Source organism: Chamaea fasciata, unplaced genomic scaffold (genome assembly GCF_029207755.1).
Source record: "Chamaea fasciata isolate MVZ Bird 193981 ecotype frontalis unplaced genomic scaffold, bChaFas1.0.hap1 SCAF_3, whole genome shotgun sequence".
NCBI classification, from domain to species: domain Eukaryota; kingdom Metazoa; phylum Chordata; class Aves; order Passeriformes; family Sylviidae; genus Chamaea; species Chamaea fasciata.
In genome coordinates, this window is record NW_027094088.1 from 65338154 (window position 1) to 65353090 (window position 14937).

The 14937-nt window shown below is 40.4% G+C and overlaps 1 protein-coding gene across 1 annotated transcript in view; it reads right to left on the minus strand.

Annotated features, from left to right (window-relative positions):
* The window catches only part of DCBLD1 (discoidin, CUB and LCCL domain containing 1), a 47279-nt gene that overhangs the window by 21253 nt on the left and 11089 nt on the right, over nt 1–14937 (minus strand). Inside the window, 1 exon segment of the mRNA XM_066179348.1 lies at nt 10234–10446. Coding sequence (XP_066035445.1) covers nt 10234–10446 — 213 coding nt within the window.

The window sequence follows — 14937 nt, forward strand, 5'->3', positions numbered from 1 at the left end:
GCTGGAAAAGTCTCATGATTAGCAAAGAATTTCATAACACACTCATTCTCTTTCAGTATCAATCCAAATGTTGACAAAAGGGTTTTGGCTTCAGTCCTTTATGGGTATGAGCTCTAAAGCTACCCTGACAAGGAGTGGCCAGGATCCAGTTGTCTGTGCATGGCAGCAATTCCAGCCTCCACATTTCTCATCGCATAAGCCTTAAGAGAAAGATTAACGCCCTTCGACCTTTGAAGTACAGCACGCTTACAACCAGCAGTAACTCATTAGAGAAAATGACACTACATCCAAAAGCAATCCAAGGGATCTAGGCAGGGTTCCCAAGATAAACCCTCCAAACACACACAGCTCATCGCCTTGTGGCACAGCAGCCAGTCAGAAAGGATTAAGATCAGAAACAAAGCACCTGGTTTTCAAGGACCTGCATGCCACAAGCCAAATTGTACTACAAGGTAGTAACACTTCCCTTAGCACATTTCCTAATATTTTCCCATTTGAAAACACCATTAGACCATGGAAGTATACAGTTCAAGTCTCTGGAGTTTTACGCAAAAAAAAAAGAGAGGGAGAGAAAGGGGAAGATGAAGGGAGTGGGACAGGGAGACAACAGTCTTGTGCTTAGTGAATTAGATAAGGGTTTTACAGCTACCAACTGCAGTATCTTGGAACAGTCTTTGGGACACTCCTTTCTTGTGACGGCAGGCGTGCCCAGGACTCCTAGTAATTACATTTGCTTCCTCAAAAAGTCAGTTCCCGAGGGGAGTGTTCCTTTGAGACTGCCACAGTCCTTGCGCTTGCCTTCTGTCACTGTACCTGGGTGCAAACACTTGTCCCTAGCTGCCCTCAGGCAGAGATAATACAGAAAATTCAAAGCAGTTTGGATATGCTTGTTCAAATTTATTAGTCTATTTACAATACAAACTGCAAAAAAGAGGTTTTTGTAAAATGGCAAACAGACTTTTTTCCCCAGAGAAAAAAAATCCAAATGACCCTTTACAAGCCCTCAGCCCATCTGTTCTGTTGAGGTGAATGACAGCTTTTGTGTCCTAAAGCCAGTCATTGGGATGAAAAATGAGCACTTTGATTTTTCCTAGACAACCTCATCTTGGTGGTGGTGGCTACTTTAGGGCAACTTGGAATGACTTCTGAGACACAAGAAATTACATTCACATCATGACACAAATCTGAAGAGTGATACCCATCATAACAGGCTCCTAAAAGTGTCTTCATTTTGCTTGATACTCTGGGTTAGGGAAGGGGCTCTTTTCCAAATGCTTCATTTGCCCTATAATAACTATAAGGTCAGCCTATAGGGTAGCCCAATCAGAGCCAAAGACAGCCAGCTGTCAGCAGAATGGGACAAACAAAAGGAGGAACTCTTGTTCTTTTGGCTTATAAAAATCATATGGTGAAGCCAAGCAGGCAGAGAAACAAGCGACAAGTGTGACATTTCCCTGGAGTACTCATGTGCTGAAAAATGACTCACGACTTAGTCAGAGAAAACAATGTCTATAAAAAGGGTTAAACAAATTGCTTAGGAAATGAACTTATCAAAAAGACAGCATCTGACACTGTGTCATATCAGACAACCGCACGAGTGATTTATTTGAGAAGGTCTTTTGTGTCAGGTTGCAGTGGGAGAAGTGCTAACTTAGATTTCTTTTTGAGAGCGAGAGAAATGGAGAAAAGACAGGGAGCATTGTATGTCTTCAAAATAAAACACCTGAGAAAGCTTTAGTCCTTTTCTTCTCTCAAGGACTGTCTCTACATATTTTCTCACAAGTGTTCTTTGGCTTTCTCCCTTGCAGCGATTGGCAGTGACCTATCTACTCTGGAGATATAATTAAGATGGCTGAATCATGCAACCACACATCAGCTGGATCAGGGATGAGTGTCTCCCCCAGTAGCAAGTCTACATACGTTACAGATAATTATACAAACAAATCATATATCATGAGTAAAACCAATAAAATAAAATACAAAATAGTCTAGACACAGAGCTGTATAATCCAAATTAAAGCAAGAAATTCAGATGCAATCAGCTTAAGAAACCAACATTTAGTGTCAAAAGACAAGTTTCTACTATTAAGTAATAAATCCAAAAAGGTTACCAGGCTCTGGTTATCTTCTGCTGAGAGCAGTTCTGGTGTACCAAGAGATTCCCATGGGTAGGTCAAAATAAAGGGAGCCTAGGATTAATTCCTTAAAGGACATAGAAGCAAGAAAGAGTATATTTTCCAAAGGTTTATAAGTTTTCTGCAAAGATTTGTAAGAAAAAATGCAGGGGGCGGGGGGGAGGAGAGGGGCAGGTGAAATTTATTGATACTACGAAACATTCACTTGTTCTTTTGTTGCAAACTGAGGACACCTTGCAAAACTTTTCAATATATTTCTTCTCAACAATTCAGGTAATACCATATCAGCACTACACTGTCAAGTCCTCAGACTTGCCTGGGACCTAGCAGAGTTTATTTCCATGTTATCAAATATAGAAATAAGTACTGAGAGAGAGGGTTCATCTCACCCCCAAACTGCAGCTCTTCGAGAAACTGATCAGACACCAATTTGACTCCGAGGTTCTTTAATTAGTCCCTGAAAGAACTAGAGATGTGTACAGTCTGGTCTTTAGGAAAAGGTGTTAATCCACCCTTTTTGGTGCTGACTGCATTTAAAATGACCAGTGTAAAAGCACCCCTCTAATTTATTTACCTAATAATACTGAGTTTGGTTAAGCAGCATCTCTCTCCATTTTGCCAAGTTTTTGCAAAGTGGCCTTTTTAACTTCAAATTCCCATTTTTCCCCTAATAGATTTATCTTACATTGATGGTCTTCCAGGAAACTTGCTAAGGGGACAACTAGTAATCCTTAGAAAATAAAACTGATTCAGGGTCAAGACAATTCTTTGGGATTTGACTGATGAAGACATATACTTTCATTTTATTATTATTATTATTATTATTATTATTATTATTATTATTATTATTATTATTATTATTATTATTTTCTTTAGAAAAGTAACATCTTTGTTTTTATGAACTCTTTTCCCATGCACTTCCATACATCAGTCCTCTTATTTCCTTTCATGTTGTAAAGACAGGACAGTCTCCCGGGGTCTCTGCATTTTGGCTGGTTAGATGCACTTGCTATAGACACAGAAGTGCCCTATATATAGGGCACTATAAATAAATAGAGGTTTGCTCTCACTATTACCTCAAATACATATATTGTGAGAATTTATAGACATTAGAAGGCTAAACCCAGCCAGCATCTGTACACGCTAGACTTCATCTGAAAACTGTATTTAATCTACTCAGTATTTTCCATTTGCAATTGAGGTGACAAAAATACTTTCACTGTTTACTTTTAAAACTCATTCATATGTGCTCACCATCTTGTCTGTTCATGCCACCTGAGATCCATTGATTTCCCTGGGCAGTACAACCATAGTGAAGATGAGAGATGATGGAGAAAGCCCCCGTATGAAAATGAGAAGCTTGCTTATAGGGCCTTGTTAATTTCTACTGCAGCATTTGGACTTGACTCTGGATAAATATTTAATTCCTAAACCTGAGACTTAGCCAGAAGTTTTTTAAGATCCCTTTTGAGAACTGCCAGATCACATTATCAGTTTTTCATCTTCTAATGTTAGTTGTGAGGTGGGTTGTTTTGCATATTCGGCTTGAAAAACGAGTCATGAATGCTGATCTCTCTCAGCTTCCTGTTAAAGTGACTTGGCTGGAGCTCTGCCGGAGTAAGTAGGCAAGATTATTTGGTTTGTTTATAAGAACAAAGGAAAGAGTTTGATTTAATAAACAGATGTGTTACATGTGATGAGGCTGAGTAGGTGTTCTCCGTATTTCAATATTACTATATCTAGATGCCAGGGCCTTTTCTTCTTTCCATGTCTCATTAAGAAGTTGACCCAACTGTGGTTCCGTCTGTTCACTCCAGATTCTTTTTATACATATTTTTAAAAACTCTGCAGGAGAGATATTAGAGGTCTAAAGATTTCAAGTACACTAATTTTAATATTCTCCATAATTAAAATAACTTTTAATGTCTTTCATACAGAACATTTGATCTGTTGGTATGGTTTAGGTGGCTTAAATAAAACACTTTTGTCTCTAAGCAGTATTAAAATCCTGCAAGATACATGGTAAATTGTCTCGTGGATATCCTTTGGCTGGCCCCTCTGGAGACTGAAGAGACTATTTTACATGTTGTTTATTTTTTAAATGTTAGCAATAGCCTACTGCTTTTGTCTTTTTCATAATAGTGTTGTTTTGCAAATCTGATGATCTTTACAGCATTGTCTGGTTTTATGAGGTCTAGTTTACTTCTACTGTCAACCAGACTCTGGCACAGCTCCTGAACTTTCTTTGTTGAATTGTGTTCCTTTATTTTTTCTGTTTCCCTTAAGAAGTACTGTGCCCAGAGGACTCTCTTCTTTCATACCAGCTGGCAATGCCTATATGCTCCTTGTTTCTCTAGTGCTTAATACTTTCTGCCTCTTCTGTAAGGCTTTTGCTTCCTTTTAGAAGCCACTATTTCCTTCTTCAGCTATTGAATGGCCGGTTCAATATGCTCATTTTGCTTTCAAATTCCTCAGCTTCATTTGAAATCTGCAGCTTGACATTTGCAGATGTCATTAAAAAACTCGGTTTGGATATTAAATAATGATGTCCTCTGTTCAACAGAGAATCTTCTCCCTTTTTTCAGTCTTTACTTGCAGAGTAAGCCATGATTGGCAGGCAAGATGCAGCAACAATCCATGCATGTGCCTCTAAAGGATTATCATGTCCTAATGCATTTGTTTGGGGAAAACAATGTTTTAAATTGTAGCCTTTTTTCAAACAAATCAATTTGGAATTACTTCAGTAGCTGGGGAAGGACAGGGGATAAGATGAACAAGGATTACAGTAGTTTCACTTCAGAGCTAAAAGCTCACCCAGAGTGCAAGTCTTTCACAAATAGCTCACAAAACCAGCAAGGATCTGTTGTATGAAAACACCTTCAGGCTCAAAATTCATCTCCATCCCACATTCACACAAATACTTTGATAAGAAGTAACTCTTCCTCTCCCCCTTAGAAAGAGAGGTCCCTCTTTGCTCCAGCCCTGACACACACATGTGCAGTGGCAACCAGCAGGACCCTGCAAGGACACAGAAAGTGCTGCTCTACATCCTTCCTTGCAGGATGCAGGGAAATTTGTGTTTAACACTCTGCAGATACGAGATGACAGAGTAGTCAGGATGAGACAGCCTGGTTATTCAACATTTAACTCTGTGCAACACAGTCTGACCTCAGGCTGAGTGGTAAGACTTCTTGTTTTAGGAAAAACAAATAAAACATTTGGTTAACGTTCCCAAAGGGTTGCCAAAGACTACAATAAAGGAATGAAAAAGGCATCTGAATTAGGTTGGGGAAGTAATCACAACTTTAAAATGGAACATCTGGGCCACCCGCACAGGCTGGTCTGCCTGCTTGACCTCAGGTGAGATCCTCCCTTTCAACATTGTTGTGGTTTTAGCCAAATCCAAGGACACAAACACAGCAACGACTAGGAATCATGAGTGAAGAACTGTAGTTTAACAAAAACCAGAGACTAATACACTGCATGCAGCTAACAGGAAAAAAGGTCCATTTGATAAAACTAAATGCTGACATTCTTTGTTGCATCAATCCTTCCAAAGCTGAAAACTCAGGATACTGCAACCACTCAGGTGAAATCCAACTGTTAAAAGTGTTTTGACTGTAAAGAAACTGCTCAACTTGGTCTTCAGCAAGAACTTGTCTGGGCATTTCTCTGGGTTTCCTGAAATACCAGAAACAATACAGTAATAACAAGTTTCCTTTGAGGGATGAAAAAGAAACCTGGACACACCCTTTATTCAAACAAGACATATATTTCAATGCATAGTAAGGAGTGACTGGTTTGATGAATCCCCTTAAGTCACAATGACAGGTAGGAGGTATCCAAAGGCACCCTGTACCTTTAGTGATGGGGTGTGAGGAGAATAAAGCATTTTCAGTAAATTCTCTACTTCACGTTAGTTACCAGCTGTAAATTATGCAAGAACAAGTCAACTGCACTAACTCTCCAAATTATTACTAGTCACTCAGCAGCTCTGACATCCACCCCAGAGGAACACATCAACCTCCTACTGACTGCAAGTGAATGAGGAAGTAAGTAGGCACTTATCTCTTCTTTTGGCTTTCTCTCCAGTCAAGACTGATGATCATCTCACAAAATTAAGGAAAAAAACATCAAGCCATTAGATGGGGAAGAGACAGAAAAAAGCAAAAAAAAGGGGTCAAAAGAGGTACAGAAATCTGATAGAGACATGAAAAGAAGCAGACTAAAAGCAGTTCCTGTCAAACTTTTAAAACATTTATGATCTACCTTCACAAGTAGTGCAAATTTTGTTCTTGAGAACTACAGGGTTGACATGGTTAATCTTGTTTTCACATATCCCTTTAACTAATTAAAAAATCAGAAGCTCTACTTCAGAGCTCAGTATTTTTAATATGCTCAGATAATGCAATTAACTCGAGAAGAAAAGCATTTCGGTAAAGGCTGCACCTTGTCTGCACTGTGAGATTATGCTCATATTAATTTTCTGTGGGACAAAACCCACCATATTTTAATCCAGTCAAAAGCTGTGCCTTTGAAACAGAACATGATCATCTATTTATTTCTCATAGAGACAACCCGTGCAAAGCTGTGCTAATATTTAAATGTTTGTCAGACAAAGGTGACTCAGTTTCACCAAAACGGGTGTTAGACTCCCTTTGCTGACTGATGATTAATATTTTCACAGCTACGTCTGGATACAGAGCTAACAGCTTGAAAGAAAAGGCTTGCTACAGGTTCCTTTCTCCAGTGAACACTAAAGAAAATAATTTGCAGAGTAATAACTCAGAGATACAGTGTTTAGATGCCATTTGACTCCAGTTTCAGAGCTTCGTTAAGATTATTTAACTATCATCCTTTAATTGCAGTATTGCAGAAATCTAAATTCAATAGCTGCTTTCACAGGTCCATCAAAGCTGAGGAGTACCAAAAGTGAGAAGAACTGTGGTGTCACATTTGCGTGTTAGTTGAGACTGAGAAAGGCTTCAGTAGATCAGCACATACAACAACACTGCACGCTTTTCTAGGAATGAATCATACTCTTCTATCCGTCTGCAGAATTCAAGGAATGTCCTGAACTTTTATAAAATTTGCATGTAAGTGCTCTAATCTGTAGTCACCAACTTACAAAAGTAGTATCAATGTTCCCACAAACATAAATCAATTAATCCCTTCATTTGTATTTAACAGATTCCTTTTGCTGCATGGAACATAAATACCCCAAAGACAAATCGAGTTACTCCTATCTGTATTGCAATAATCCCTGCAGATGGTTATAATGACGAATGAATCACAGTTAAATGTAAAGACTGGAAGAAATCTGAAAGGAAAACAATACTTTATCATCTGGAGTCTTCTTCACACTAATTTTATATTTGTACGCATAATCTAGTGTTTTGCCTCTGACCAATTTTCTGAGCTTCAGATATACTCAACAGATGTCTGTACTCACACTAACACTCATGCTGTTGTCTTCTGTAGGTCTGAAGAAATCAGCATGATATTTAAAACATATTTCCCTTTGGACCTCATTGTCTTGTAATTGCAAAACTCTTAAATAAAGAGCAAAGGCTGCTCAGACTAATTCGAAACATGAGCAGTATTCACGTTGCCAGCTTTCATACTTTGCTTTTTAGGTTTTCCTTTTTAAACCCAGGTCAAATACAGAAAACACACAAAGATTAGTCTTTAATTGCTCAGATGCTTTCAGTGCTTGCAAAATATTTTCAACTCTCCATCATCCCATGAAAGAATTTCAATGTCTAAGGTCAGTATCTCCTTGGCCAGAGGGAAGATGCTGACCTGCCTGTAGATGTTCATGGAGAGGGAAGGGTTGCAAAGAGGAGATCTGAGTTCAGAAACAGCTGTCTACAAGGACACTTAATAGACTGAATGGATGTAGCAGTGCTTATTCACAGGGCTTCTTTCACTTGCATAAATGGATATTGAAACCCAAAGCCATAGCAAGACTGTTGAAAAAAATTACTTAGAGAAGCTCTAATCTCTTCTAAGAATTCATGTGTCTTTTAAAACATAAGAAACATCATGAATTTATGCCTATAGAACTATTTCTACATCCATTCTGCATAGATTTGCCTGAATGTAGAATAGATACTCTGTAGGCATGCTGGTGGGAAAGTCTACAGTGAGCTGCAGACCACAAAAACCATTACAGATGGCATGTCAGCATAAACTATGAGACTGGTTTAATCAGATATGACCAAAATCTGCTAATTGTGCAGTTCACTACTGAGAATGCAAATTAGAGTCCACATGCATCAGACATTACCAATCAGATCTGAAAATGGGTGTGGGAATACTTTAAAAAAATTAATTATGTGGACTTGATTGCACAATACACAGCTATTCTGTGTGTATAGGCTGAATAACTGCAGTATAATTGATGTGAAGATGCCTTCAGGCTGATCTGTAAGGAGCCAGAATTTCAATCAACATCCAAACTTCATTTTTCACTTCAAGAAACAACATATTGATTTATCCCTGCTTTCAAGAAGATACTTAGATTAGAAATGTCAAGACAGTATCAATAAAAATTATTCAAAGACATGCTAATGCAATAATAATCACCTATTTCTAACTGCCAAGTACAGGCAGACTGCTTCAGGTGAACAAAACTCATTACTTAGCTATGAAATGGATCACAGAATGGCTTGGGTTGTAAGGGATCCTAAAGAGCATCAAATTCCAACCCTCCCTGACATGGGCAGGGACCTTCCATTAGATTAGGTTGGTCAGGTCCCCATCCAACCTGGCCTTGAAAACTTCCAGGGACGGGGCATCCACAACTTCTCTGGGCAATCTGTTCCAGTGCCTCACCCCTCTCACAGTGAAGAAAGAAATAAATAACATTAAAAAATCCCAGCACACACGAACAGAGATGTTCCTTATGCCTCAAATCAAGTTCTGTGCAGGCTTAGGTATCAGCATGTCACTGCCCACTCCTAGTGAAGGTTGTTTCAAAATGTAATACCTCCCCCACGAGAACAATAATTACCTTTACCTTCCTTTGTGAGCAAGCATTTAATACCTCACTTGATCTTCTCTTACCAGATGAGTGATAAGCCTATCATGCTGATAAATGAAAGGCAATCAACCCTCCTTACTACTAAGATATCCGACGAGATCACATACTATTTGGAGCCAAGCAGGGAGGTGGAAAACCTGCAGAGGCTCTGTGCAGCTCATATCTTCACCACATTTTTCCCTTTAATCCACTCTGCTTGTTAAGTCCGGCACATTTAGCCTCAGCTGACTGAAGGGCTACACAGCCCACTCCCAGCAGGCAAACTTTTATGAACTGTCAATTCAAGAGTTTATTCCTACATTGCAGAACTCCTTGCAGCTTTGAATTTAAATTGGATTTCTGAAAAAGGGTGCATGACTTGAAAAGCAGTTTGACTCTTCTGGAAAGTGTAGATCAAAAGTTTCAGTGACAACTGGTTGGGAAAACCATTTTGAGGAAGGCCTCAGGTTCTCCCTGGGGAGAATCCTGTTGCCGTTATGATTGTTTTAAGTGCACAGCTGTAGCAGATTATTTGCTTATCTTCCTGAGCAAATCTCTTACAAGAGCACAGTCTGGCTGCATGCATTTAATATCTGCAAGTATTAAAGCCTGTACATTAGTAAGGTGGCTAACAGCTAGCAATAGTCCAGGTTATCTCCTCTCTGAGCCATGGACTGCCTAGGAATAGAGACACACAGGATCATTGACTGCAATTTCTCATCTTTGTCTAGTTTGTGGGGAAGCTCTTCGCCCACACAAGAAGGGAACAGGGCTGATATAGGTCTACGGACTTGCTGTACCAAAACTGATGATCCAGCTCTGCAGGTCTGACGGCAGAGCCCTCAGAACTGCTGTGCCAGAGCCCCAGCAGCCCTTGTGCAGCACAGCATGGCAGCATCCTCAGCCTTGGCAGAACTGCACACAGTGGGACAATGGCTTCCCACACAAAGAACAAAACACTTGAATGCAAAAAGGAGAAGGAGAGGACAAAGGCTGGCATTTCTTATATTTTGCTAAGCTGCCTTTTACTCACACTTTTACCAGTTCATGCATTGACCATGGTCTCTTACATACCATGCAATGTTGAAGAGCTCTGGATGGTAAGGTAGCTGGACTCGCATTTCTGTGATTCAATATCCAGGTCTCCAATTTTCAAGATCAGGCGTTTTCCTGGAGGCACTTGGATTTTCTTTTCACAAAGAGTGTAGTTTGGGTATGTCCCAGGATAGTTCTTGGATGCCAGAGTCCCACTGTCTTGATACATCACTGTGTGCCCACATCCATCCCCTGCAGTAGGAGAACAGAAAGGAAGAGAAACAGAATGTATTCCTCAATTAAAAAAAAATGTAAGAAAATACTGGCTACATAATCATATCTTGTGCACTTTTCCCTTTTAAATAAGTATTTTGTAATACTCCACCTCAGTTCTGCTGTTGCTGGAACATAGGTAACTGAAATAAATACAGTCACATTTCTCTTGTAAAGCAGTAGAAAAAGGGGTTGGAAAGACTCATGAACTAGGGTGTGTTTGACAGTAATGTACAGTGTTTCTCTGGCTTTCTGCTTTATAGCCAAACCCTACTAAATCCCTGAAGACGCAATTCCACATCCTAGAAGCAGGATCCTTCCTTAAGTAATTTTCTCCCAGTTATCAGTCAGCATTTTATTTCCATAGCAATAGCCATCACAGAGAGGGTAACTGAGTCATCCATGAAAGCACAGACATGATTTAACCGCGTACTATCACAGACCTGACACATCTTATTTTCCTGTTGGGTGTTTTTTGTGCCACTTGCACAATACTAACAGCACAGAGGACCAGGTGAAGACACAAGAGGGACTTCCAAAGTGGGGTGTGCAGTGTTTATGGTACGCAGGCTACTTTGCAGCACCATGCCCAGAAATGCACGTGCTACTGCCTCTTTCCTCAAGGTGTGAGGGTAGGGGTCCTCAAAGTGTGTCTTCATGGCACTGCATAGGAGCCAGCTGGGCTTTGGAGCCTCTCCTTGGTGCAGAGGCATCTGAGGAGCAGCTGCAGCAGATCAGAGGACAACAGGAAAAGGCACATGGAAATACACGGGGGGGGATGTGTGGACTGATATGGAAAACAGGAAGCATCCACAGAGGGGGAAGGAAGCAGGTATCAGATAAGAGACCTTGACTACTAACGGAAGCAATTTTTACTGAACTATTTAAAAGCATATTTAAAGTAACTTTAAATTTGTATACTAAAGTCTAAGCCATTTTGTTCCGCTCAATCTTCCAAATAATGGAAATACTTGTGACAGTGGACTAGTGTCGTTTACATGTACATGCAACAGGCAGTCCTCAGTTTCACATCATTTAGGGCACAAGCACACTTTCCATAGGAGTCTTGCATACTGTTATCCTTTATCTTGGCAAAACTGTAGCTAACCCAAGAAGTGTTAAAAAATAAAGAATCCTGCAGAGCTGGAAATTCACGATGTTCATTTTAACTACTCAAAATTTTCCTTTTTGGGGATATTTTGGTTAAACTATTTTGGTCTGTGCCATTTTAATTACTATCTGAATTTCCTTCCAAAATCATTACTAACAAAAAAACCTTAAGGTTTGATAGAATTATTTAAAAAGCAACAACTAGGAATGAAGTGTTGAAAAAGAAATATGCCATACCAAGGGGGGGGGGGGGGGGGGGGAAGTGGCATGCTGTGCTAAGATAAGCTCCAAGCAATCAAACTTTGACTTGCTACCGTATAATTACACTGCCATTTCATCCAACTCACTCAACTGCTTTTTCACAAGCAACCACATTTATTTTGAAGCTTTGGCATTACTACTAGCTTTGTTGCCTGCTATTTATTTTTGTCATAGGTTCATGCTGGGAATAGAGGTGAATAGGAGATATAGATCCAAAATCATATCACCATAAAACATATTCAATATGGTTTTTTTCAGATCTCCTTTTTCACATGCTTTTAAAAGCATCTGTTGCTCAAGTTTTTAAACCAAAGCACTACTGCTTTTAGGATGCCTAGGAAAATACTCAAGATGAAAGGCAAGCTGGCCTCATAAGCAAATCACCTTTTAATGGAAACTTTTGGCAACAGCAATGATGATATAAGGAACATTATGGCAGATGAGCTGTCAACTTTCTGAACAGAGAGAGGGGTCCATAGAGGTCTAGGCAGTGTAAAACCAGACCACTTCCAGCTGCACACAGGACAACCTTAAGGCCCACGTAGCAAACTGGTGTGCAGTAAAAAAGAACTCCCCATGGCCTGTAATTTAAACTGCATGCTTCTAACTGTGAGCATTTATTTCAGATGGAATAAAGAAACTACAATATTGAGTTTGGTTTGCAACTTATCCTTATTAGGAAAGAAAAGGAAAAACAAAGGGAAAGCTACAGAACCACGTGGGGATAAACTTAAAATGGAAAGTCTAGTGTCCACATAGATTTCGCCTCACTGGGCTATGTTCTGGCCTCTGTCACCTTTGTTCAAAGCCAAGGATCTTTTGTGGTGCAAAATGCTGCTCAAAAAGCTGTGAAGACCTTGCTATCATGATAAGACCCTAACAACTGTCCAGATCACAGAGCCTTATATTTCTGCAGAAAGTGTACAGGAAAAACTGTGCATGAGAGACCTCAGCCTGCCATCCTCCTCTGTCGAGGTCATACAAGGTCTTGTTCCCAGGGAAACTTGTTGGGTGGTTTTTTGGTTTTTTTTTTGTTAAATCTGTCTGTGAGAGAGCATTAACACCAGAACATCTTTTGAGCTAAGAAAGCATAAATGCTATTTTCTGACTTTTCACTGGAAAGGTTAAACTTTCCAGTGGAAAGTTTAAGTCATGGTGGAGCATGGCCATTCAAACACTCCAGCTGAGGAGAGAAAGGCTCAGCATCAGCCTGCACTTGTAACATCCCTTGCTGCCTCAGTTCTGCCTGCCTGTCATGAAGCAAAAGCTAACGACAAAAGCTTGTTTGCCACAAGAACCGAAGTAATGTCCGCAAAGTCAGACCAAGTCCGAGTAACTACTGCTTCTTACAGAGAGGGCTGGCTGCAGCTCTGAATTCTGAGTTTCTCAGCAAGATTAAGGTTTTTCTTTGCTCTGGTACACTGAAATTTGCTGGAAAACACACCCTAAAGAGGGTATAGAGAGAAGGTAGAATAAAGCTCAGGATCTGACATTTCAAAGAGCAAATTAATGACTAAATGTTAGTAAAAAACCCACAAATATAACATCACTGTATAACAAGGGCTCAGAAATGGAGGCAAGTTGTAAGGAATTCAAAGCATATCCCTAGTCACATCATCAAATGTAAAATGTGAACAATACTGCCAGTAGTTTTGTTCTTATCATTTTCCACAGGAAATTTTGATTTTCAGTAGAAATATGTTGGCCAAACCTAAAATACACTGAGTTGAAAACTATGGTTTAAACACCTGATGTCACACTCTTTACTATAGGCACAGCTCTTCTGCATGGAAATATGTTTATTTCACCAGTCAGTTCGACACAGACTTTCTTACTGACACTGAATTTTCACTTATCATTACTTCTGAGAACTGTTTTCTATCACCCCATTTGGCAAGAAGCTGGCAGCCTTGCGCCAGACATCCAGGTTTCATCACTTCTCACTGGACAGAGCAAAGCAACATATTTGAACACAAGGTACTAAACAACCAGAGAATCTAAACCTACTCAGATTTAATAAAGTCTCTCCTCAGCACCAGGAGTTATTGAAAACACATCAAACATGCTTTGTAGGACATGTTCCCACGGGCATTTGAATCAAGACCAAGATCATGATCTCGGAATCGTGGGCGACCACCTGTTGGCCTACATGCAGGTTGTACCAAAGATCACACAGCACTGGAATCAAAGCTGTTTACCCCAGATAAAAATAACCTCCCATGGCAGATGATGGAAACAACTCCCCAAGCAGAAAGAAACCACAATTGGCACCTTCTGTGCCTTCAGCAGCAGGCACACCACTCACACCTTGCCCTCTCTCACATGGTGCTTGCCAAGAGCAGCACGTTTGTAAACCCAAACCTGAAGACAGCAGTACCTGTGGCTGTGGAGAGGGCAAGAGGAGATACCAAGGGGCTGGCAGGTATCCCCACCCTCAGATACACATGTAAAGGATGCTTGTGGGACAAGGTGGAGAAGTATCTCCAGCAGCTGTATCTGGGCTGGGTCTGACCATGGCTGCTGGCAAACAGGCATCCCTCCAGGATCTAACCTGCCTATGGTGGTGGTGCCAGAAGAAGCACAGAGATCCCTGAAGATGATGCTGGTTCCTTCAGGTACCCTCCTGTCACCAAGAACCACAGGACTGGACTGACTCTCTCCTTCTATCCCTTCCTAGGCCCAGCACACAAGCTGGGCAATGGTGTCCCACTCCTCTGCTCCCTGGGCTTTTCTACCCCTTGGCTGCACGCAGGTGTGGATGTGCACAGTGCCTTCATCCAGCCACTCAGCACATTCCCTTCTGAGATAGGGAAAAGGATACTGTTTTTCAAATAAGTGCCATAAAAAGTTTCTACGTGCTGCACTTTTCAGAAACATGTTGATTCGGCCAGCTACAAAACAGTTACAGGGTATGATATCAAAGCATTTTCAAAAGCATTGCTACAATATTCCGGCAGCAAACAGCTGCCTTTTTCATCCTTCTGATTCACCCTCATGAAGCAATTCCCAACAGCCTTGGACTCACTCCAGTGCTAAATACGTGTTATACCTAGGCGTGATCACACACTCAGCCTGTGGCTCCCTGCCCTTTTCCATCCC